The 26,267-nt window shown below is 36.7% G+C and overlaps 1 protein-coding gene across 1 annotated transcript in view; it reads left to right on the plus strand.

The window, feature by feature from the left end:
- Positions 1–4,846: 4,846 nt before the first annotated feature.
- MCHR2 (melanin concentrating hormone receptor 2) overlaps positions 4,847–26,267 on the plus strand; it is a 28,118-nt gene continuing 6,697 nt past the window's right edge. Inside the window, 5 exon segments of the mRNA XM_072035106.1 lie at positions 4,847–4,941; positions 6,876–6,924; positions 11,033–11,088; positions 11,090–11,182; positions 18,693–18,905. Of these exon segments, the coding sequence (XP_071891207.1) occupies positions 4,847–4,941; positions 6,876–6,924; positions 11,033–11,088; positions 11,090–11,182; positions 18,693–18,905 (506 nt within the window).

Consider the following 26,267-nt stretch of genomic DNA (forward strand, 5'->3'; position numbering starts at 1 on the left):
GAGTCAACATGAAGGAAGAAAAAAAAAAAAAAAAAAAAAGAGGAAATAAATACCTAAATGACCTTTTATATTTCTCTCAAAATGTTATGGATAATATAAAAATGTCTCTCTTAATGTCTGAAACCTTTGCTCTTAGAAAAGATCACTAGAAAACAATTTATTTTTTACATAATGCACTCTTGCTTCTAACCAACGGTAATATGAAAAACTCACATTCAAGCAATAAACAACTGCTTACTGTAAAGAATGTTACCTCAAGGAATCTACAAATGAGCCAGGATGTTTTGAAGTACCAATTTATTAGCTAAAAATTGTAAGGGCGCAGAGGAATTTGTTAACATTTGGTACTGTAATTTCCATAAATATTTCTCATCCTGTATGCTACTGGTGTACACTTCAGAACTAATAATAGCTCTCTCCAATTAGATATTTTGCAGACATAAAGTACCTGGGGAGCAAAACAGATTTATTGTGTAACACCAGGATTATATTGCTTTTGTAGTCTTATGCACATTGGAACAACGGGCATATCGAAAGAAATCAAGCAAGAACGTAGAGTCAGAAAAGTGTAATCTGTGCTTTTGAATTCAAAACTATTACCTTTACCCTAATTCCTCCAGTTTTACTTTAAACATATCTACCTGGAACATTGCTATCTGGGTAGGAGAAGCTTATTAAAAAGTATTTTATTATCTTTTTTTTTTAAATTCAGTATTCAAATTCATTGCTACCCCTGACTCTATGTGAAAGAAAGGGTGATGGCTGGACCCTGCACATTTGCATGGCTTTGCAGTGGTAGTGAAATGTATTAATTTTGTCTGGCGAGTAGTTGTCAACATGCATGCACAGTTTCCATCTTTTAAACATTTCAGCCCAATAAAAATGCTCATGTGTCAGGAATTATTCTCAGGTCCACAGGCAGAGATGACACTCTCCTGTTCTTCTCCCCAAAGAGAATGGCTTCTTTATTAAACTGACCAAGCTCGAATTAGCTTCTGGGTAGATCTTTAGACTACTTCACTTCGCTCAGGAATAAAAAGGATGTGGAAAACTGTTTCGCAGCACCACCTCGTGGTATTGACTTATTATTGGTGTAGCCCTTGGAAGCATCCCAGCTGTGTTGTACAGGTAAGAACAGAATAGTAGCAGGGCACTGGAAGGAAGCAGTGCAGAGTTTTATCACTGTTCATAGCAGTGCCTTTTCATGGGGAAATGGGAGAACAGACTAGGCATTTGAGGCTTTGCACTGAATGTGCCGTGAAACCACAAAGCTTCCTTCTGATTTGAAATGCATTTGCAAACAGGGTGTCAAATGTTATTCTTTATGAAAATGTAGATGTTTCAACATGATAAAGAAATTCTGATCAAGAAGGGCGTGACGTTTTTAGAGAAGTACAATCTGGAGTCTTTCAGCACCTTGGGGTGGGGGGGATACACAATAAGCAACATAAGCACCTGTGAATTATATATGAGGTTTTCCTTTGGCATCTAAAATGCCAGAGCATGAGAACAATAGACTAGAACCAAAAATACAGAAACTTCATTTTCTCTCAGAGAAAGTTTGTTTTAAGGCAAACTACTATGAGGGGAAAAAAAAAAAAAACTTGTAACAATAAGCCCAAATAAGTATGCATCTGTTAAGTTAATATACTGGTACCTAACCTTAAATAAAGTACAAGGCTTTAGTTAAACTTCAGCCACCGGGAAAATTCTAAGTCAAACATTTTGTTGTTATTGTTGTTGTTATTTTAAATTAAATTTCTTCTTAACTTTTTTTCTGGCAAATATATTCATAAAAATGAATTATTTACAAAAAAGTTGAAAACCCCCTCATAAACAATCCTATAAGATTTCCATATGATGTGTAAGGAAAGGTCAGTACCAAAAAAAAAAAAATCAAAACCTGCAGGAGTCAGAAATACTACGGAGGAGGATTTGTGACCTGCTTCTGCAAGGGAATGAGGCTCCCAGCACCTAAGGGAGGGAGGCAGCCTCCTCTGCCCAGTCAGCATACCCTTACTGTCATCTGCTCTTCTCCCTTCCTGTTCCCACCACTGAAAATTTCCAGCTTTGCCTTTCTTAGAAAGCTTCTTTTCCTTTCTTAGAAAGTAAAGAAGATGATCATGACATTTCTTCTGATTTATCCAACATCTCTACAGATTTGGTTGACTGGGAATAAATTAATCTGTGCTGCCCAAGGGAGTTTACAATAAGCATGACCTAACCATGGGCACTCTGGGGAACTCTATCATCTCTTCATGCTCTTCCAGTTGTCCTGAAATAATTATAACTCACTGTATGAAAAAGAGAACAAGAGAAATAATGAATACACAGAGTCCAGAGTACCAGTCTCTGCTCCAGTTAAATCTTAATTCAAAATACTTATTCCTCTTATCTCTCTATTCCAGGTAAACATCTCCCAAATCAACTGAGAGCCATTCTTTTTCTTTCATTATTTGTCCCAAACCAGACATAGTGAGTTTTGTGCAGCTCAGAGCAGTTGAGATTGCAGCATGTCACTGGTTACGAGACAAAGCTGTTAGTCATAAAACTACCAGAATTTCAAGGATTTCCATTCTGTCATTGTATCTGCAAAGTCTGAATGTATGAATACATACCCAGGCTTTGTCCAAAGTGATAAATACTACACTTCCTAACTGTGGCATCAGGTTTCTCATGGATTAGAAAGGTAATAGATCAACAGAGAGCAGTTGTTTGCCTTCCTGCAAAATAATTTAAAATATTTTATTTGCAATTAATTCCCATTTGAGTAAGGACCTATATGTCAGAAAAATATATGAACTACTTTAAAAGTTGTTTCATTGTTGCAGATCATACCTGTAAACTCAATAAGTTGTTCCTATGGCTTAGCTACAAATTGATGTCTTATTACTATTGTAGTTTTTCTCTAATTTTCTTTTTCTTCTATTTTTTTTTCATTTTGTTGATATTCATAAACTGATGACATGATAAGCTTCTAATCTTTCCCTTGCTAAAGAAAATCTCTCCCCTTCACCCCAAATCTCTCCCTCAATGTGCTCATTTTCTGAGTTTAAAGTTGTCGTTCTGCTGTTTTGAATCTTCTGGATAATGACTATATTGTAAAAACGTGAAAAGGGCATAATGCTCCTTGCACCAAATCAAGATAGTATCTCGTCTCCTTCTGTTCTTCTTGTAACTAATGTTAGTATGTCTAAGGACTGCATTGGCTACTTCTTCACATTCTTTCTTGAAAGCTTGTCTCTGTTTTATTTTCCACAGTGACCCACATTCATCTCTCCCCACCCCCTAGCATGCTTCCCAAAGATTCTCCTTCCTGAGACAGATGCCTCCACCATCTAAATATGACCTACAGTCCATGTTCTGGGTTAGACGTCTCTACTTTTTCCTGGTTTACTTGGACTTATCTTCACAGAGTACACTGACTGACACTTTGCTTCCCTCCTGTGCCTACAGAGTAGAAAGCGTGCTGATCCTTCCTGCTGGAGCAGTCACCACTTCAGCTGCCTATTGCTTCCCTCTTTCCAGAGGTTACTTTTCTCACAGATGTGCCAGTGATATGCATATTATTTACCTCTCTAACCTGGTTTTGCCAGACTGACACAGATTCATATAATTTCATTTAATGGTAAACTTTTTTAGCCCCAATCTTTTGACAAGAACCAGGGAGCAGTGAGCTCCAGTATAAGTGCTTGGGGCAGCTAAAAGCAACTAGGCTGGCTACGTTGTGGGCATGAAAAAGCAGCTGGTGGCAATTTGAGAAACTCTCTTTTCCAGAGCTATAAAGGGGTATATCACTAAGGAATATAGCCTTGAGACTTCTGCTTGTCTTTGGATGTAAAGCATTTGGTGTTTCCCAACTGACTTTTTTTTCATAGCAGCCTTTCTCATGTGTCAACTCTACTGAAACAGTTTGTGTTTCTCATACTCCTATGTGAGCTGCACTTCTCTGAGTGGGTATAGAGGGATCATATGTTTTTTAAAGGCAATTCAAAATGTTTGGGTAAGATTTTTTCCTACAGAAGCTGAGATGGTAATCCGAATCAAATCATCTGAGACGTGTCTTTTGAAGTGGGAGAAATCAGGAATGTTTCAGCAAAAATAAATTCCAAACAATATTAAATATTTTTGCCAAAATTGCATTAAAGTGTGAAAAGCAGTTCTGAGAATAATCTGTCAGCACTATAGTGCTGCAATGTCCTAGCTTCAGGAGTACTCAAATCATGTACTTATTGCATATAAACTATGAAAATTCACTACCAAAAATAAATAAATAAAAATGGAATAACTCTATCGGTTGAGCCAAAACATGCATTCGCACACTCCTGTGAAGAGGAATTAAAAAAATGTTTAGGTCACTACCTTAGCTTATCACAACCAGAAACAGATGCCATAATTTGAAAAGCCTGAGTCAGATCTGCCCAGTCATCTCTGGTTTAGTATAATTCAGCAACTCTGTCACAGTTCTTTGACAACTATTTTGATGTTAGACAGATATGGTTATTTCTCTCTGCTCTTCATTCTGATTTCTTATGAAGAAATCCCTGATATTTCAGGGAGGTTTAAAACTGCATAGATATAAGTGCTGTGAAACAGAGTAGATGGTGAAATAAGCATCATATTTTCCTTTATATTTAAAATACATTCACAGAGAGTGTTTGTTGTTTCATTTGTTTGTTTGTATGTTTGTTTCTCCAAGGTAAATATTGTGCTGGGGTTTTTGTTTGTGTGTTTGGTTTTGTTTTTTATATATAAATATTAACATTCTGTGCAAGCGTTCAGCAATGGGCACAGCCTTGGGCCACACGTTGGGAGCAAGGCACTGCTTCTTCTTGTCGTGCCGAAGATGACTCTGCCAGACCGCAAACCAAGGAGCACAGCACGAGAGGTGAGTTCCCAGCCGGAGAGGGTCACAGTGCGGCAGGGTGCAGCGGGAGCGGGGTGTGCTGGGGGACACTGCAGCCCCTGGGGCACATGGCGGGGAAGGTGCCACAGGATGAGCAGGGGGAGATACAGGGATGGAGAGGGGTGGGGAGGTGAAGGAAGGTGCCCCGGGGAGGCTCACAGTGGCACGGCCACGGTGTGGGGGCTTCCAGACCAAGGTTGCTACTGTTTCCTAAACTTGGAAGGATTTTTTTCTTTTTCCTTTATAATTAAAATCAACCAATCAATCCAACTCTGTCTTTAGGGAAAAGATGTGTGTGCTTTTAGGAATCGTTAGAAGTTAGTTGTCTAGGAGAGCGGCGAAAATCAGTGTCTCTCTAAACATAAGCTTGTCCTGGAGAACAAGATGCTCTTATACTATTTAAGTCAAAGTGCTTAGGATGATGGTTTTACAAAGAAGAATAGAGTAAGATAAAGAAAATATTTATGAGATGTGAAGGATATATTCAGGAGTTCAGCTTTTTAAAGGAATTATAATTTACCATTCCTTTCTACTCATTGGAACAAGTCAGCATGACTTTTTCTGTTGGTCATTTATTGCCTATTTACTGAAGAAGAAGCAAATTTTTTACAAAATAAAACAAGTCAAAAAAAATAAATAAATGTAGAAAGTTTTTGCAAAGGCCATTGTGCAACATAACTGCATTCAAATCAGGATTAAAAATCAAATGGGGTTATTATGCTTAAATATTTTTTCTTCTGTCATGTTGCCTTATTTTGTGTGCATTTTGATATCAGACTCACATGAAGTCAAGTAATATTGTGCGAAGAAAAACATCTTCCCTTAATAGTTTAACCCAGGTTAATTTATCAGAACTAGAGAAGTAAACATCTGGTTTGTAATGCCTACCTATTAATTAGGGATTTATCGAAAAATTATATGGAATCATTTCTTCTGTTGAATTTATATTGGTATTACATAGAAATCTCCAAGCATCTTTTGCTGGTATGTCGGTAAAATTCTGTGATTAAATGAAAATGTCATATACCAAGCAACATTTTCTAATCAGTGCATTCCTCTCCACCTCCCTGCCCACCCCCCACCCCTCAATAAATAAATAAATAAATAAATAAATAAAGGGATCCATCAAAAAAAGATAAAGATGTTTGTCCACAGCAAAGAAGCTTGCTACTCCAAGTGGGTGGGCAGTATACTGCATGAGCAGCCAAGCAGAGACAAAAGAAATGCATTGTACAGGAGAGACATCCAGAATGCTTTCCTACCACTTTCCTAGTGGTAGGTAATGTACCACACACACAAAGACCAAGGAAGATTACATTTGATAAGGAAATGTGATATCACTTAGCTAGGATCTGAATTTGCATCTTTCAGTTTCCTTATGTGAATAAAAAAATAAATTGGAGCTATATGTGTGATGCTGGGGAACAGGGGAATGTAGAAGTAGCAATTCTCCTGGCTCTGTGACCATCTCAGTGGGTTAAAATGGCAGGGTATTCCCAAGCTGGTCAGAGATTTTTTCTACCATCTGATTTGATCGGTGCCCAGTTCATTGCTCATTCGTAAACTCTGTACTATGACCAGGTAATAGGTAGTATGCAGTTTCCAGTCATACCTAAACAGTTTACACAGATTTTTATATGTGCTGCTTCATACATTTAGCCTCAGCAGTTAAATGTAAGCAGTAATATTTACCTTCCATTTCCAGCCTTGGTCTTGTCATCATGGTACAGATGTGCTTACTGGATGAAGCACATACCAATGTATGCTCAGGAAGGACCTGTCTCAACTATGCTTTACAAAACTGCAACAGATATGGTCCTAATTTCTTCTTTCAGTTCTTGGTCCAAGTAGGTAAGTCTCTGTGTAATTACTTTCCTTCTCCTTTGTTCTTCATTTGAACAAAACTACCCACACCTAACCCATTCCTGATTATGAACAATCTCATGCTTTTTCTTATTTTTCTTCACAGAAATAAGAAAAATTACATCACTTACAAGAATGGCACTGTTGATAAACAGGTAAACTGACATTTCTCTCATGCCTGTACCAGCAAGTTAACTTGACCCATCCCACCCTCACAGCTGTTAATTACTTTACTTGCTTAAACTATAACTTGTTGCCATGTAATGTAGGGCATGTTGCTCACATCAGAGGTTACAAAAATTCAGGGGAAGCATGGGCAAGACAGACAAACATAGTAGCATCCCAACATCACCAGAGTCCTACCATACCCATTAAAATTGGCTTATAATACAAGACAACAGTTTTACTTAGGTGGGAGATTAGACACCTGACAGTGCTCAGAGCATACTTAATTTAAATAATTCATAGGCAGATTTTTTTAAGAATCTTTAACAATGAAATCTTCACAAATGCCAGAGGAAGCATATGAAAAGAAGCAAAGAAGGTGTTTCAATATTTTAGAAGTAAAGAATGAAATTCTGTCTAATCAGAGTAGGATGAATAGCTTATTTCAGTGCAAATGACAGCCATTTCCTTGGAAAAAAAAAAACTCTGAAAAATAACCAGCTAAATTTTCTCCACCTTTGTTGCCACATCAACAAAAAGGAAAAGATATTTTTTAGCCATTGTAAAGTCAGAGTTTAGAGATCTCATCTTGAAAACAATGCAGTAAAGATCATCAGAATCCTCACTTGCTTCCTTGTGCAGCTTTCTGGGCTGATTCAGAAACCTGACATATTTCTGGATTTCACAAATTCATATGTATCTGCTTTAAACAAGTTTGCATAAATTTCAAATTTCTGCTCTTGAATTATGGTCTTCAGACTTGTCAGTTAAGGGCTCTTTCATTTTTCCAAAACTGCTCCTTCCTTTCTATTTACTTTGCTCTCTTTTAAGTTTTGTTTTCTTTTGTACTGTACAAAATTTCTTTCCATGATAATAAAATGTATCTTATCTTCACAATGTTCTTATCTTCACAATGCTAAGCCTACAGGTTTTGCTTTTATGGTTGAACTTAGGTGTGCTGTTTTCCTTACTGACTCAGATTTTTCATGGTAATAGCATGTCAGAGGAAGTATGGATACAGAGAACATATATTAAAACTTGAAGTTTCAGGGCTTAACTTTTAGTTTTTAAATTCTGTCACTAAAAATAAATAAATAAATAAATGATGTTGCTCTTTTGAATAATCTCTCAGGGTTAATGTTAATTAAATTAGGAGGCTTTTTTCTACTTTTCCACTGAAATCTGAAATGTAATGTCTTGTTGGGGGCAAATACTAAGACAATGTTCTTTAATAAATCAATTGACATAGTTATAAAGTAAGAAGGGTTTGTTAGCTTGGAAGTTGCTCTGTTACATCTGAAGCTCTATTTATTAATGTAAATGGTTATTCTTTTTCCAATTCTTTCATGAAGTGCTGATCTTACATTTTAAAACACAAAGAAATATGATTTTTTATTTGCTGAAAAACTCATCTCTTTTTATAAACAAAATAGCATTCATTTAATTTGTAGAAGCTAACTACATTTTTTTCAGCCCAGTGTAGCTTTTTGTTCACAAAATTCCACCAGATTAATCCATTATTAGGAATGGGAGGTTTCACTAATAACCAATTTATTTTTTATCACTTTTTAATTCTTTTGATTTGAAAAATATATACTTTTCTACAATATATATATAACATTTTCTATAATATATATATAATATTCTACGGAATGGAATGGAATGGAATGGAATGGAATGGAATGGAATGGAATGGAATGGAAGGGACTTCAAGGATCATCTAGTTCCACCCCCTGCCATAGGCAGGGACACCACCCACTAGATCAAGTTGCTCAGGGTCTCATCTAACCTGGATTTGAACACCTCCAGGTACGGGGCATCCACAACCTCTCTGGGTATCTTGCTCCAGTGCCTCACCACCCTCTAAGTGAAAAATTTCCTCCTGACCTCTAATCTAAATCTCCCCTCTTTTAGTTTTAAACCATTCCCCTTAGTCCTATCATTATTTCTCTGAGTAAAGAGTCCTTCATCCTTTTTATAAGGCCCCTTTAAGTACTGAAATGCTGTGATGAGGTCACCCCAGTGCCTTCTCTTCTGTAGGCTGAACAGCCCCAGCTCTCTTAGCCTGTCTTTGTAGGTGAGGTACTCCAGCCCCTTGATCATCTTTGTGACCTTCCTCTGGCACCACTCTAACAGCTCCACATCCTTCTTGTGCTGGGGGCTCCAGACCTGGACACAGTACTCCAAGTGGGGCCTCATGAGGGCAGAGTAGAGGGGGACAGCCACTTCCCTTAACCTGCTGGCCACACTTCTTTTAATGCATCCCAGGATGCAGTTGACTTTCTGGGATGCAAGCACGCACTGCCAACTCATGTCGAGCTTTGATCCACCAGAACACCCAAGTCCTTCTAAGCAGGGCTGGTCTCAATAAGTTCTTCTCCTAGTCTGTACTCACATCTGGGATTTCCCCAGCTCAGGTGCAGCATCGTGCATTTAGACTTGTTGAACCTCATTAGGTTCACATGGACCCACTTCTCAAGCCTGTCCAGGTCCCTTTGGATGGCATCTCTTCCTCACTTACTGTAGTTCACTCTTACTGTTCACTCAACTTACTGTTGAGGTTTAACTTCAGCAGGCAGGTAAGTGTCACACAGCTGCTCACTCACTCTCCCCAGGTGGGACAGGGAAGGGAATCAAAAAGGTAAAAGTGCAATAACTCATAGGTTGAGGCAAGAATGTTTTACTAGATAAAGAAAAAGCTTCATGTGCAAGCTAAGCAAAACAAAGCATTAAATCACTATTAAGTGATGTCCAGGAAATCAGGGCTCATCCCATGGAATGGTTCCTTGGGAAGACAAATGCTATCACCCCAGTGCCCCCCCTTCCTCCTCCTTTCCCCCAGCTGTTACTGCTGAGCATGGCGCCACATGGTGTGGGACATCCTTGTGGCCATCCTGGCCAGCTGTCCTGGCTGTGTCCCCTCCCAGCTCCTGGGACACTCCCAGCCTCTTCACTGGCAGGGCAACACCAGGAGCAATAAAAGCCTGGGATCTGTGCAAACACTGCTCTGCAACAACTAAAACATTGGTGTGTCATCACCACTATTTTCATCAAAAATCCAAAACATGGCATTGTGTGAGCCTCTGTGAAGAAAATTAACTATCCCAGCCAAAACCATGACACTTACGAACTCCTTAGTGATGTATGACTTCAAGAACATTTCTGAAGATAAATTGTTGTCACTGGGGAAGTTGGCTTTATTTTATCTTCACCAACATGAATAACTGTTTTTGTGATCATATGCTTTTCACTCAGTCTTTATAAGCTACAAATGGTAGTCCTCCATTAAAAAAAAATGCTTTTCTGTATCCCAGATTTGCTGTGAAACATAAAGTCTGTAAAGTTCTTGGTGGTGGCCTCGACATTTAAATGCATTATACAAGTGTAAATGTTACCCCCCTGTTTGTACTAAGGGAACATGTTCTTGCAAGTCTCTTCTCTGTAAACAGGAGCCTACTTATTTTTAAATTAGTTTCAAAAACAATCTCTCCCTGCCTTTTACTTTCATTATTTTTTCCTACTTCTGGTAGCCTCCTCGACCTGATTTGGGCAAACAAATTAAGCCTCTAATACCCACAGCCTTTCTTGCACCTTGAACAGCAGAAACTCGTTGCCATTAATTTGATGCTATTAAAGAGCAGCAAGTCATTATACCATAAAGACTAAAATCTGGTAAAAGGGTTACTTTATTCTCAAAAACATAAGGGAATGTTATATTATAAAAAGGACTTTTTTTTTAGTTCAAGCTGCCATTTTGTTTACAGATGCTCTATTTACTGAAATAAAAATCAAACTTGCTACAGATACAAATTTGTCTTAAATTAGGATTAACAAATGCAGAAGAATGATCTGCTTCTCAATCTACTGTTTTTGTTGTTGTTTTGTGATTTTTTTGTGTTGTTTTGTTTTTTGAGACTGATTTTGTTTAGTACTTTATGGAAAGATGTATCTTATAGCTGAGAAAACCATAATATACACTTAGATAGTATACTTACATAAGGGTATTCAAAAGGTTATTCTATGAATTATTTGTTTTGCTACTGCAGAACCAAGTATTAATGTTGCTGAAGAATGAGTTAATTTCAGCCTCCCTGTCAGAATGCTACACCAGACTTCTTCAACAAGTCTTGGAATGGAAAGCATCATTACAAGGTGATCAGTGCTGCAGACAAATGTCCTTCCCTCTCTGATTGGGATTATCTGTTCAGCAGGCTTAGCTGGAAATATCCTCATTGTGTTCACAATAATAATGTATAGAACTGAGTACATTTGGTAAAATGACTTATTGCTGAACAAAATAAACAATGACCACACTAATGGAGTGAATTGCTGTGCAAAGACATGTATTTTAAAATAAATAAATAAATAAATAAATCGACTACAGACAGAACAGATGGAGGGAATATAGGCTCGTTTAGCCTTTTCTGTTATAAGAAAACACTTAAGTGCATGGTTGACTTCAAGAACATTCAAGGAAACTGAAATGCATGTCTTCTGTGGCTTTCGTTGTAGTTAACAGCAATCTTCTTACTGGCACCAGAAAAAGCTAGACAAAACTTTAAACTTCGGTTACAGTGCTAGCTACAATTTTTAAAGATTTTTTTTAAGACTGAAAACTGTACTTCTACCTCAGATTATTTCAATGAAAGATAGCCATGTACCTTTTGGCCATTTACTGCAGCTTCCTAGAACATAATACTTTTTTCCAGCATCTGGCTTCTGGAGACAAGGGCCTTAGTGCCAGTCAAGTATTCTCACATGCCAAGAATTCATACCTCAAAATATTTTTGATGTATTCTGAGAAGATAAAGTTGCTGAAGTTGCTAAAGATTTTTGGGTCATAAAATCTGACCCAAACATCCTTTATATGATTAAAAAAAAAAAATTTCTGGTCGCATAATTTTAAGAGGAGATTTTTTGTATATAATAAGTAATTGTCTTCCAACTGGCACATACAATCACAGACTCTACAGCCACAAGCATGAATCATGAAGAAGGGGCTATTATCTGCAATGAAATATTAACATAAAGAAATATGAGAGGATAAACTAATAAATGTCACACTCAGCAAGGGATGGACTCCAACGGATAGACTCCACCCTTATATAACAGGTTTTTAAAGGAAAGATTTCCTACGGCCAGCCTAGGACTGGGTGTCTGTCAGCCCCTGAGCTTTAGTAAATTTCCCTTGAAACTACCAAAAATCTGATGGTTGGTGCAGTTGAGAGTACTAAATTCATGATCTGAACACAGAAGAGAGCAAATATGGAAACAGTATGTCTGAAATGGACATAATCGCAATAGAATTTTTAAAATGCATGAATGAATAGAGAAGAAAAAAAAAATCATTGAGTTTCTAAAAAACAGTCTTTAAAATAATAGAATAGAAGGAAACTGAGAAAGAACAAAGATATTTTCCCCTGGTGAAAGGCCTTTGTCTAGCTTAAATACAAATATGAGAGACAGAGGGAATAGACACAGACAATGACTTAAAAAAAACTAATTTAAACCATATTTGCTCAATAAAATTGCAAGCATTCAAATTTATGGACATGAACATTTATACATAGAAAAAGACATTGAAAATAGTGCATTAAAAAGTTAATGTGGTAGTTACCAGCAGTTAAAAGGACAACCACAAACCTCATACTCTGTAGATGAATATATATTTGAAATGCAACTGCAGTTTGAAAAATAACTGTGTCAAATTCCCACCTTCCATCATGCAGGTTTGATTCTACTCAATGACTCTGCTTCAGAGATGTCTCTTTTTTCTTTATTGAGCATACTTTTTCATGTATATATTTCAAGTTTTTTAGCATTATAGAGTCAGCACTTCTAAGAGAGAAATAAACTAAATTCTTTCTCTAGTTAACAAGTTATTTACTTACCAGTAAGAAATCATAGAATCATTAAGGTTGGAAAAGACTTCCATGATCATCTGGTCCAACCATCCCCCCACCACCAATATTACCCACTAAACCATGTCCCTAAGTACCACATCCAACCTTTCCTTAAACAGCCCCCAGGGACAGTAAGTCCACCACCTCCCTGAGCAACCCATTCCAGTGCCTAACTAATGCTTTACTGATGGAGGTATGTGAAAAAGAATGAACTTTGGAAATTCAGCTCCCCAGTTTGCAGGTCCACTAGCCAGTGACAAGCATTTTAAAGTGTGAATTAAAATGATATTATCTGCAATTTACTGTGAGAGAGTAACTAAAAGATATAACAAACCTTGCATGTAATATATGCCTGTGCACTGATATCTAATTTAAAAATTAATTCAATGACTGGCCCTCCATGTGTGAATTAATTTAATCCCTAGAGAATAATAGAGGGAGTTGAGATATGTTGCTATTAAATTAAAAAGAAAATGGTGGAGAAAACATGGGAAGAGTTCAGTGTCAGCCAGTAGGCTATGATAAACTTCATCCCAGCAACCTACAAATATTGGCCTCCCAAACTGCAGTTCTGCTAGCAAGTCTTTTATATAAATCTACTGACTTTGGCAGACCAGCTGCTGGGAGAATAGCTATGGTTTTGTTTGGAGGGTGGAATGGGATCCAGACAAACCCAATCATCCACATTAGTCTAACTTTAAATTTTGAGGAAATAGTCTCTTGCAGAAGAAAAAAGGGATTCAAATACAATTTGAATTACCTATAAATAAAACTTTTCAGATTAACTTGATTTTTAATAACATATCTAACACCATTTCTTAAAATAACATTTCCTGAAATAGAGATTGCAAATAAGTCTTACAGCACTTATTACTTGCATTCTGAGTCTTCAGTTGGAGTTGTACGCACCACTGGAAGTAAAGTAATGACCAGAAAACTTATGAAAGTGCTACAGCATGACTAATCTACTCAGATCAGAGATTTTGTTATCAGATGTTATATATTATCATGCTGAAAAATATTGATTTGGCTAAAGAAAAATCCAAAGAGTTCAAGAATTACAAGATGAGAAAAAAAAAAAAGTTAATGTATGGATGGTACTTCAAGATGTTAATAAGAAACAAGTTTTCAGAAAAGATTTTCAGGGGAAATAACTTGGAACTTTCAGGGACTGATTGTAGGGCCAGTCAGATTTTTTATCTTCCCTCAGAGATCTGGAGTAAAGTGTATGGTTGTGTCAACGGTATTTCTAATGGCATACTCTGGAGATTTGGCTGATGTTATGGAGTTTAAGACTGTCATAAAGAAAGAATGAGATAAAGAATAAAACAGGGATGAAAGCAAAACAACTACTGCAATGTTTAATAGCACAAAGCCACAGAATTTTATTTTTCTTTTATAATAAGTAGGAAGCACTGCTGTCACTTGGAAAACAACAGATGAAAAACTCCTGGGATTGCTGTGGGCTGTCAGTAGGCTAAAGCTGCATGAGAGGCACACACAGATGTAATGTATGTAATATAAAGGCTCTGCCTTTCCGGAGGGAAAAGGGAGCTGCTAATGCCATTCTTCAGGCTCACAACAAGGCCTGAAATACAATTCTCACCAGCTGTTTCCAGGAAAGAGAAGCCTAGTCTGGAAAAGAACAGAAAAGAACAATTGCTACAACCAGAAGGAAGAAGAATTAAGAAAATTCAGCTAAGTTTGTTTTAAAAATAAAAATAAGTCTCAGAGGTGTATGCTTGTTCTCTGTAAATCAGGACCAAATACACCAAAAGGCTTTAAACTGAAGGCCAAGACTGGTAGAAGGGCTATTGTGCAGACTGATAACTGGAAGGCAATTTCTACTCTCCAGAGCAGTGTTGTCCTGTGACTGCCTTCAGTAGGATTAGTGGAAGTTAAAAACATCATTTCTACAATGAAACTACTTTGTTATGAGAGGGTCTGTTAGAATTTGGTTGCCTGCAACAGTGGATAACGCTGTGCTGTGACAAGGGCTATCTCTTCCAATCTTAGGTTCTTAGTTTTCCTAAATCAGGAAAAAAAAAAAAAAAAAAAAAGTTAAACAAAAGTTAAACTCGGCACCCTACAACATGCCCCACATGCTCTGTTCTTTTGCCTAGCTGAGATAGAAAAGCTAAGAGTCTCTGTAATGAAACAGTACGCTGACAATTTACTCTAATTTTTGTGATTCTATTTGTTTCAGAAATAAAATATACCTATTTTTAAAAGTAATGCTAGAAATATGGGACTTCCCATGATGACACTGGCACAGTAACTCATAAATGTCTTTAAGTGATGTTATCTGGCTTGACTATGAGATTCAGTTAAGCAGTAATATATTTTTGGACTAAAAATCTTGGACAAACATATAGCTATTGTTAATCTTTGATACAACAGATTAGATAGCTGAATTTGTTGTCAGGTATGGTTGAATGAGAGAAGGCATGGAGTCAAACATGTAGAATAGAAAGGCTGTCATTTCTGTGTACAGTTTTTTATAATGGATACGGAGTAAGATTCAGTCTTACAAAAAATTTATAGGCCTTATGCAACTGTTCAATGTGAATGATTTTTTTTCAGCATAACTTTGACTGACCAAGCCAGTCATCTGGGTCTCCATGGAGAGGTACTACTGAGGGTAATTCATATCATATTTGTCATATACCTTAGATAGACATATACCTGTCTTAGATAGGAAAAGTTACCCCCTGAGTACTGTTTCTCTGCAGCACTCATAGTGCTATAAAAGCTGCTGCTTTTGGACTTGCTGTTTTCAGGGCCCAAGGGTCTAGATAAACTCCAAGCTTGAGAGCACAAGGGAAGTGATTGACCTCACTGCTGGAAACTCAAAAACACTTCCAGCTCGAGCTGGTTAGATGGAAACACTCAGATTTTGTAGTGTAGGGAGGACAGAAGAATGACCTTACGGCTGGTGCTACCTGCTGTTGTAGCACATGACATGTTCACTCTTCCTGTTTGAAGAAAGGGTATTTGCTTGTGTTTGTAGATGTGTGATATTTGTAAACCATCTTGTCTTTGACCTGGAAGATCACTTGTAAATTAACACTTAAGCTTCTAGTTAGTGAAGAATCTGTGTCCAGGAGGAGATAAATAAATATTGATGACAATACATAATGAAGTTGGAGGGGATAAATAATGACTGATGACAACATATAATGCACTTATTATGTTCTTCAAAGCTGTGGCTGGAGTCACAGCCAGCGCACAGATTATCACAGTGTTGTGTCTGCTCAACATTTCTTTTTGTATTTGATTGGGATCATTCAAATCTATTTTTAATTAGTTTAATCTGTAGAAGAAGAATTAAAGAGAGAATAGGACTAGCTACAGATTTGACATATTCACAGATTTTTCTGAACAGCAGCTATGGTTTTGTACATTTTTTATAGGTAGATACTTGGATGTTTCAGAGATGCAAATTATTCTTCTTTGGGTGGAAAAAAAGAATTGTCCAGTTAATATGGCTTGAGAAACTGATGAGAAGCTTTCAAGCTTGTGGTAAGACAGAAGAAATTACTGAAAGAATGAAAATTTTGAAACGGAGGCTATAGCTATTATATGACTGGTTGATTTTTTGTCTGTTTGTTGGTTTTGTGTTGTTTTGTTTTTGTAAAGGGACTGTTTTTGGCAGAACACAAGCACCCCTGCCTTAATAAATTGTAAAGCTGTTCTAAAGTACAAAATGTAGCCAAAACGATTTGATGTTATAAAGTTTACTGTGTGGGTTACCATTTAAATATCGTGGCTTCTACAAAATGTCTATGTCTGTACAGGGAACTATACAAAAATCTGTAAGAAAGCCCTATGCCCTATACAGGAATAGTTTTCCAAACCTCAGTGTAAAGCACGGAAGAGTGGGTATTGCAACATTTCCCATCACATTATCCATGGAACTGCTGAGGTAGCAATTTTACTTACCCTCAGTTGTGATCTCATTTCTTGGGCAGTTCCATTTGGATGTCTCAGTTAAACACAAAACACCTAGGAAATATTTCAGCCAAATTTAATGTGTATTCAAAAACATCTCCCATGTCCATCCCTTGTACTTCCCTTTGGCAGAAGTTTGGTAGCTTTAAGCTGTGTACCAAATATTCTTTGTTGATTAAATTTAACATAAAGTCTGAGAGCATGGAATTTGAAGTTGTTGTTTAGAGTTCAAAAGTTTTTTCTCATTTTGTATGATTTACCCTATTAATATGAATTAAATGGCATGTTCATGCAGTTTTCAGATGCTCTGAAAATTATGTGTTTGAACATAATGGTACCATTTGATGTCTTACAGGAAACACAGTTTGGGGCTTTGCTTTTCCTGGAGATTTTACATCCTTCAATTTTCAAAAAGCTGTAGGCATTAGAGGAAAAAGATCACATATGCGTCATTCTCTCCACAAGTTCTAGTCGTCAGTGCCAACAGATATACTTTATAGATGTCTGGCTTTGGTTTCAGCATCATAACCAGATGGCAGTGAATCATGCTTTATAATTTATTTAAAAGGTTAGAAATAAATACTTTTGTCTGGCTCCTTCCCTCTTGCTTAAATTTCTGTCTTTGGAAATGTAGTTATTTCAGAGTTTATAACATGCAATGAAGGTAACATAAAAAATATGAAACGATGAACTCTTCTCACATGGTTCCTTTTAGGAAATGATGGTCATAGAGAATGCAGTATGTGGGCAGCCAGGAGGAGTTCTCCTGGCTGCAGATCCTTCTGTGTCTTTCAGTGAAAGTGACAAGCAAACTAGTACTTTGGAACAGGTTGAAAAACAAGCAAACAAAAAATAGCAAATGGATTAGAGATACTGAGAGGGAGTCCAGGCAAATAACAGGCTACATGTAGATATCTAATATGTAAATGAAGTTAGATAAGGTGATTCCTGTATGAAACTACATAGGAAACTATAGCATTCCTATATGGACACTGTGAGTAAGGACATTTTACATAAAGTTCTGTGAATAAAAATATTTTATAAATATTGATGCTTTTAAAAAATGCTTTGTGTCTCTTCCCTTGATTTGTATAGAATACGGTAATTTAAAGTCAGGAGCTCTTTTAACTGCCTGTGTAACATTCCTTTAAGCCTAAATTTGAGGGTATATTAAGATAAAGATTAGAGTTTGGGAAATAAATCTAGGAAAGCACATATTTCACACAAAAACTATATAATAAATACATTATGAAACTGGTAAAAATAGACTCAGTACTTAGGTGAAGACTGTGCATACAGTTTTAATTCAGTTGTGTTCCTTACGTAGGTGTAAACTTTATGAGACTGTCCTTAAATATTTGACTGCATATTATTTTTTTCTTGGAGGACCCTTCCTCTTTTAGCAGTACTGTTTTACCTCAAGCACTCAAGAATGTTCTGACTGCATTTTTTAGTGATTCAACCCTGGATTAACTGCATCAACAGATTACCTGCTCTTTCTTCCTATTTATGTTAGTTTCTATCTCCCTAACACCTTTCTTTCTTTTGATCTCTTTATAATTTTGAAAGGAGAAAAGGAGAAAAGGGATTACTGTTAATAAATTAAATAGCCCTTTAAACTTCACTGGAAACCAAAGCTATGAACAATCTACATATTATATATATATGTATTTTAAGCCTAAAATGTTTATTATGAAATATCTTTGGTTTGACAGATGTCCCCTGACTTTAAAATACTTTTTCCAGCAGTGTATTCACCTATGTTCAGATCAGTTTTAAGGTCCATTCTATCAGCAGCATACTTGGGAAACAATACAGTAACTATGTCAAGGAATCGTCTTCATGACCCCCAATTTATCGCAGAACTCAGAAGAAAACTGAGGAAAAAAAAAAACAAACAAAAAAAAAAAAAAAAAAAAAAAAAAAACAGATATCTGCATCTGCAATCTGGCTATAGCAGATTTAGTTCATATAATTGGCATGGTCTTCCTCATTCACCAATGGGCACATGGAGTCGAGTGGGTGTTTGGCAGCCTTCTTGGTACCATCATTACCTCCCTGGACACATGCAACCAGCTTACATGCAGTGCCATTATGACTGCAACGAGTTTGGACAGGTATGTGCTTTCAGATTTTCATTCTATACCTTTAATTCAAGGACAATAATACCTGTGTTTATGCAAATCTGTAGTAATTTGAGAAAGAGAAGTAATGCCGGTTACGGTTAATATTTTTTTTAATTGCATGTTTCCTTTTTTGGCGTTTGTGGAGGTGGAATAAATATTTTAATTCTTGCTATAGAATTAAAATTCTATGCTATGCACAAAGTTTTGCAAAATCCTGCTCAGTACCACTGTTACTGTTCTGTGGATTCTCTTTAGAGGTCCAACTTCTAGTAACGGCTTGATTTCACTGAAACTAGATTTATTTCAAACATTTCAGTGTAAGATTAAAAAAAATGGCTTCAAGGCAGCCTGCATAAAAGTACTGTATCTGTTATCTTTATTAAAATATAGTAAGAGTATAACAAGAATTTTAGCTTTGTTCATCACTTCAGATTTCAAAAACAGCTTCTCAGTGGTCTTGATCTTAAGGAAAAAATGGCCAGGATCAGGAAAGTAAAGTCTATTTTTGACCAAAGAGGTTATTTGTATGTGAGAGACCATGAAGAAGACAATCTTCCCTTCATAGCACAAGACAGTAGTCAATCATTTAAGAGGATATTCAATTGACAACTTTTGACTTGCGAGCCAGGATAAATGGGAAGGATGGTTGCTATTGAACCAGCAACATATAAGACAGAATGCTTACATGGAAATGGAATGTAGTCACTAGAGAGAGGGAGAAAAAATATTGTAAGACAGAGAGCAGAAGGTAGAAATTTGAAAGTTAAAAATAATTTTGAAATTGATAATATGTAGCTATTATACAGAAGCTAAACTAACGAACAATATCAGAAATATTATTTGGTTAACTTGCAGTTAAAAAAAAAGGCAAGAAATTATAATTTTGAAGTGCATTTCAGAAACTCTATTTTGTATTTGCATGTGAGTAATGTGATAGAAGACTGCCTTTTCTTATGTTTCTAAAGAATTTGCACATAATAGTAACTCTAGTCATTCTGTTTGGGGAAAAAAAAAATCTTTATGCAAAGGACAGGTAAGTATTAAGACAGGGAAAAGACATGGTCTCCTACTGAGAAAAGGCAAAATATCAAAACACAGTATAAAAGTTAGTTTATGTACCAAATAAAACCCAGCTCTTAAAAATTGACATTTTTTCCCCATATTCCTGTAAATACTGAGTGTAAGCCTGTGTTATTTTGAGCAAGTTTTTCCATCTCAATAATATTTGTTTAGGGAAGGCTCTTCAAATTATTTCTCTCCCAATCACTGCCAATACCCATTATGACAGTACTGCCGAGAGACAAAGGGTTTTCAGATAACTAGCTCCCAAATGGTTTAGTGCTTCATAAAAGCACCTCTGAATCCACCTGGAAGCTGTTATTAGGTGAAAAGATTAAACCATCTGTTTTGTAAAAAATCAGCAGAGTGTATCAGATTTTGTTTGACAGTAAAATCATCACAAATTCACAATAAAAGCAAGAAACATGATTATGCCTTAATAATGCTATAGCTAATGCATCATAAGACAGCTTCATGTTCTTTTTCACATTTCTCAAAAATTAAAGTACTTCTCAAGTAAGACAGAAGTGGGTCAGAACTGGGAAGGCACTTCCAAAAGAAGCTTGAGCTGAATAAAATGGCTACCACATGCAAATTAATATCTGTCATATTGCTGGATAATATTTTTATTCCCCAAAATCCTCATCTTCATAACAGAAGAGAACTATGTCACGCACTCATCCAACAGAGACTTTACTATTTCAGCATTTCCTGTTGAAAATCGAATTTCTTTGTAAGATCTTAAGAAGTGCCAAAAACAGCTGTTCTCTCCATGGAGCTTTAAGGGTCATTTTATAAGGGGTGCAATGGATAAAATTTGCTTTTCATTACTCGCTTTGATATGAAAAAAAAAAAAAAAAAAAAAAAAAACCACTAAGGATAACTGTAAAAACTATGCAAGTTTTGCATGTATATTAAAATTTATGAGAAAGTTTCCAAAATAGACATCAAATGCATTTTTAATAGAGATTCATGTTTACGTCACAGGCAAACATCATGTAAATTAAACCTGAATAAAACCTTGTTATGAGAACATTTGTCTATCTGCTAAGAGAGAAATTCCTGAGAAGCAACTCACATCTTCTTTGCATGAGAACACATGTAGGCACATGTAGATAACAATCCCAATGTAATTTACTGTCATGTAGACCAAGAGAAAATCTGCTTAATATCATGATACAAATATGGCCTAAGAGAAATCAGGCTTGTGTACACTGCAGGCAGCATTTCTTATTTTCCAAATATTGATTTATGTTGAAGTCTAGTGAGAGAGGAGGGATGGGTGAAAATACGGTCCAACATTATGTCCTATACTGAAGGTGTTAACTGGAACATTCCAAGAAAGCCATTTGATATTCATCCAAAAGGGATTTAAATTACAATTAGTAATGTTAGTGTCTTTAAACTAGCAAAGGAATTTTTGATCTATGTCGTTTTGGAAAAAAAAAAAAAAAAAAAGAGCCAAGTCTTAAATCTCCAAAATAACTAATGCAATTTCAGAAGTCACATCATTCCTTATTCCTGCATGGCCCACAAGACATAGCTGATAAAACCCACCCTAGATTTTCTTTGTCTGGCAGGAGTCTGCGAAGCATATCTCATTTCCTATATCATGAATGCAGTGGAGCATATAACAGCAAAGTGCCCCTGCTCGGCTCTCTTTGTACAGGCTGCACTTCCTTCTGACTAGTTTTGCAAACTCGGGTTATAAGAAAAGGTGTAAACCTCTTGGTAGGGGTTCACTTGTCTGTGATCTCAAGCCTGAAAAAAAAAAAAAGAAAAAAAAAAAAAAAAAACAGTTTGAAGATGCCCCTTCACTCTCATTGACAACTGTCTAGCAAAGGCTAAAGGGTGCCATATGGAGCTGATGAGAGCATTAACACTTAGCCTAGGAGATCAGTAGTCCTGGTTGCCTGTTGGTATTTTAATAGACAATAAATATTCTTTTTTTGTGAATATCCTACTTGTGAAGTGTCTCTGTGCATGGGAAATGTTCCCTGAGCAAAGATGCCTGGAGTTGAAGAGTTACATAGGGAATCAGTCAGTTTAGATAGCTGCATAAATATTTATTCAGCCAATTCTCTTAAGGTTTCAGATGTATAAATGGAGAGGTGAGGCTGGGAAGATAAATCTGGAGTAAGTAGCTCTGTGACAGCTGAGAAGAGGCAGGCAGGTGTTGCCAGTCTTTGCAGCAGCAGGCATGAGAAAATATGTTCCTGATTTGCCCATTGCTGTAATATTGCTCTAACAAATATTTACCAAGGCAGTATCACTGGTAGGGTGGGTTATATCTCTATAAAAGTCGTGGGCTTTCAGATATTTAAAACCAGAACCACTTGATTTGCCATGGACTAATCCATTTTTTCAGTCTTCACACTCATTTCTCCTTTGCTCCTTGCTTTACTTCACAGGCAGCCATAAACACCCCAGCCAGAAGAAAAAGTAAAAGACATTCGCTGCATCTTCTGGGAAGACTATCATTTGCCTTTGAGTGTGGTACACTTTGCTGCCTCTTGGAGCAGTCCAAATATTTTAAGCCAATGCATATAATGCATGATTAACATTAATTGGATTATTAATGTTAATTAGTTATATTAACAATAATATACAATACTGTGGCAATACGTAATAATGTTAGACCATGGGATGTCACATATAATAGGTTAAGATATCCAGAGGCAGGGAGAAAAGAAGTGAGGAAAAATCTAAGCTCTTAGATAGGTTTCCCTTCTTGTTGTATGTTCATGACGTTAAGTATGACCACATGTTTATGGACTTGCTAGAAATCAGACAAGATGGTGTGGAGCTAGCTACATTAACTAGAACCATATGGTCCCACAAAATATTTTCTCTTTCAGACTGTCATCTTGGGTTTCATGATCATACCATGTACCTTTGGTGATGGTTGATTTCATAGACCTTCCTCCAAGCAGCATTGTAACAGCAAGCTTGGCAGAAAGGCAAAAAGAATTCAGTAATAGTCATTGGTAACAGGTACCATGTATCTGGTGCCCTGCACCTTTCTGGAGCTCTGCAGGCTCCATCACTGCCTCCTTGTCCATCTCTGCATCAGAGACACAGCCCAGACACTCCTGTTATTGTTTGTTTCAGGTGAGTGCTCTTCAGTCTATTCTGAACAAAAGACCTTATTATTACTGATAATTACTTTGGCAGATGAGGGCCACGTGTGACTTTAAACTCCACTGTCTGTTTGAGGCAGAAATCACCCATATTTTCAGAACAGCATTTTTTCCCAAATGCACTTTTCACTTTTAATTTCACAAATTGATTTTATATCATCAGACAATAGGCAAGATTGAGAATTACTTCTAAACTGAAGCAGCCAATAAGAAATCTACCACTAAAAAAAAAAAAAAAAAAAAAAAAAAAAGACAAAAGCTGCTTGTGTTTGGTGTGATATTTATTTCTTATTGTTTGTGGAAGGGTATGATATTTCTCTTCATGAATCAGAATACTGACAGTCTGGAAAAAGTTTGAGTTCTATCAAGAAAAAGAATCATTTACATTTATCCTTATATTTACCTTTACCCTTGAATTTGTGGTGGTGTTTTCATTCCATTCTGTCTAATTATTTTCTTTTCATTTTTAAGGTCATTAAATAACTTTTTTTTTTCTTTTCCTCTGATGAATACTAATGATAAGAATTAGAAACCCAGAGAAAGACTACCTCTTTATAGTCACATATTGGTATGTTAAAATGTAGAGCAAAATAATTGATCCAGAAAATATGAAAAATCATCTTACAACATGTAGGGAAATACAAGTATAATACACACCAGATTTTAGTACCCTCACCTGCCTTTAGCATTTGTGAGAATCCTATGAAAACTCAACTGTAAACCCAGGAAGATGATGTCCACCCAGCATAAGGAACCAGAGCCAACAGACACATAGGCAGTGGCAAGCACCTCTCAAACCTGAAGACATGGATTCAGCACACATCCCAGGCCAAGAGGGTTCCTTTCTACATGCCATTTCTTTCCCTTATTGGTCTTCAATGACCCGATTAGTTTTCTTACTAACTTCGTTAGTTGAACTACTAGACTGCAGCCACATTGATCAACATGAGATGCATTCACTGCTGGCATGGCATGTTCTGCGCTGCACTGTGCCCTGATCCTTTGAGTAAAGGCAATACCTTCTATTAAGCCACATGTCACACGGTGCCTTAAGCGCAGGGGCCTTTTGCATTGCTAACAGCCCTCTCTGAAACTCTGTAGCCAGTTTTCCACTGGCAGCTCTGCGCCCAGTCATCCAAGCTGCTGCAGCAGCCTTTCCCAGAGCTTCTGGGGCAGCCCTTTCCCTTGTTCCCACGCTGTGGATCTTGGAGTTATCCTCCCGGCCATGCACCTGCAAACCCAACGGCATTGTTATAGTGGGTTCTCATGGGAAGCGACGGTCACCAGCGTGAGAATCCTCCCTTCTTCCCCCCCCCTTTTCCTACCCCATGGTCAAAACTTCTGGTTGATATTAGTGGACCCAAAAATATGCATGCCCCAAGCTTAACAGCAAGGCAGCGTGCAATCTCAGCAGAGCATGCTCCCTGCAGCACCAACTGCATCATAGACAGAAACAACTTATAAGAAGTGGGTCCTGATAAAAACTATACTGATACTGTGGAAAAAGTATTATGAGGAGAACCACCCACTGCACTGGAGAAGATACCCAAGACGGATATTTGTCTGGAGACCCCCCATTGTATCTCTTCCCATTTTCCCACTGGCCAAAGTTTTCCCTTTCCATCCTCTCTCCTTTAATTTTTATCATCCCTAAAATTAACTATATGCCATCATCTACAGAACCTGTTAATAAATACTGATGTATTTTTGTTCACCTACCTCAAAAATCTTTGTGCAATACACAGTTCTTAATGAAAGAACAAATAACCAATATTTTTGTGGTTAGGTACATTGTGAGTTTAAGTAGAGTGAAACAAAATGGAAGCCTCACTGAAACCTTCCTGCTAAGAAGGAAAAAGATATGAAGGCATTAAGGAACTTTTGTATCATCCAGCTGAACACAACAGCTGAATTTCAGTCTCCCATGAATGGCAAGTAGTAGGCACATCTCAGAGGTGATTGATGGGTTGTAATATGGTGTCCTGTCACCTTTCATGCAGCTATCGGGAAGAGGGGGCCTGGTTAGCTGTAATTCTTACTCCACATCAGCTAGTAATGTCACTTCTCTGTGCTTGAAACCCCATATGTCCTATTTCCATCCTACATACTTTTATTTTCTCATAAATACTTTTAATTCATAGTTTATTCACTAATGGTTTTTGTATTATGCACTGGAACTTTCTTCATTATTGATATTTGGAAATATCTCCACTGCTGATTTTAAAAAAGGGTTGTATTCTTCCCTTATTTTCTCTGGAGATGCTGTTTGCTGCTCTTGAAAAATGAAAGCAAGCTCAAAGCATACATAGTACACCATGCTTATGCGGAGACTAAGAGGTCAAATTTTGTGCAAAGCAGGACTAATCATAAGTTTTAAAAACCTTATAAGCCTGTAAATTACCCTCAATTACACTGATCCTGTAAGCAGTATCAGTGTCAGAAGCTATTTCTATGAGGCAGCCAGTGAAACAGGAGAGTTGGTGTGCCAAGAATGATACAAATCAGTTCTTACATTGCTGATGCAGAGGATTTCTGAAAAGTTCTTTCTTAGTATCTTGTAGGTAGGTTGGTTTTTTTTGGTGGTGGTGGTTTTGTTGTTCTTTGTGGATGTTGTGGGTGTTTGCTTGTTGTTGTTGTTGTTATTTTTTCTGTAGTTACAGAACTACAGTAAAACCAAGCTGTTCTTTATTACCATCATGACATAATAACAGCATGATGTTAGACATAGTTTTTAAGATGCCATACAGTAGAAATGCCTTTTGCTGATTCTAGCTATAATGGTCATTACTTTAACCTTATTTACTGAAAAGGACTTGGTTATTGCATTGCTTGAATAATGAAAAACAAACAAACAAACAAACAAACTATATTTCATACTCAACCAAGAATGAAAATAAATTCTTATCACAAGACATATTAATCTTTCTTAACCTTATGCAGTGGTTCTTAACCTTCATTGGCCCAAGAACTATAATACCAAGCAACTGAGGTTTACACCTCTTTTTCTTTCATGAAATACTTTTAATAAGGAATGATGTTATGCTGACTTTTATTCGTTCAATTGTTTGTTTCAACTGTTATTGACTGTCTCTTGCAGGCTTTTATTGTGTTTAGGTTTTATTTTTTTTCTGGATTTTTTTCACGATCTGTGAAT

Source organism: Anas platyrhynchos, chromosome 3 (genome assembly GCF_047663525.1).
Source record: "Anas platyrhynchos isolate ZD024472 breed Pekin duck chromosome 3, IASCAAS_PekinDuck_T2T, whole genome shotgun sequence".
NCBI classification, from domain to species: domain Eukaryota; kingdom Metazoa; phylum Chordata; class Aves; order Anseriformes; family Anatidae; genus Anas; species Anas platyrhynchos.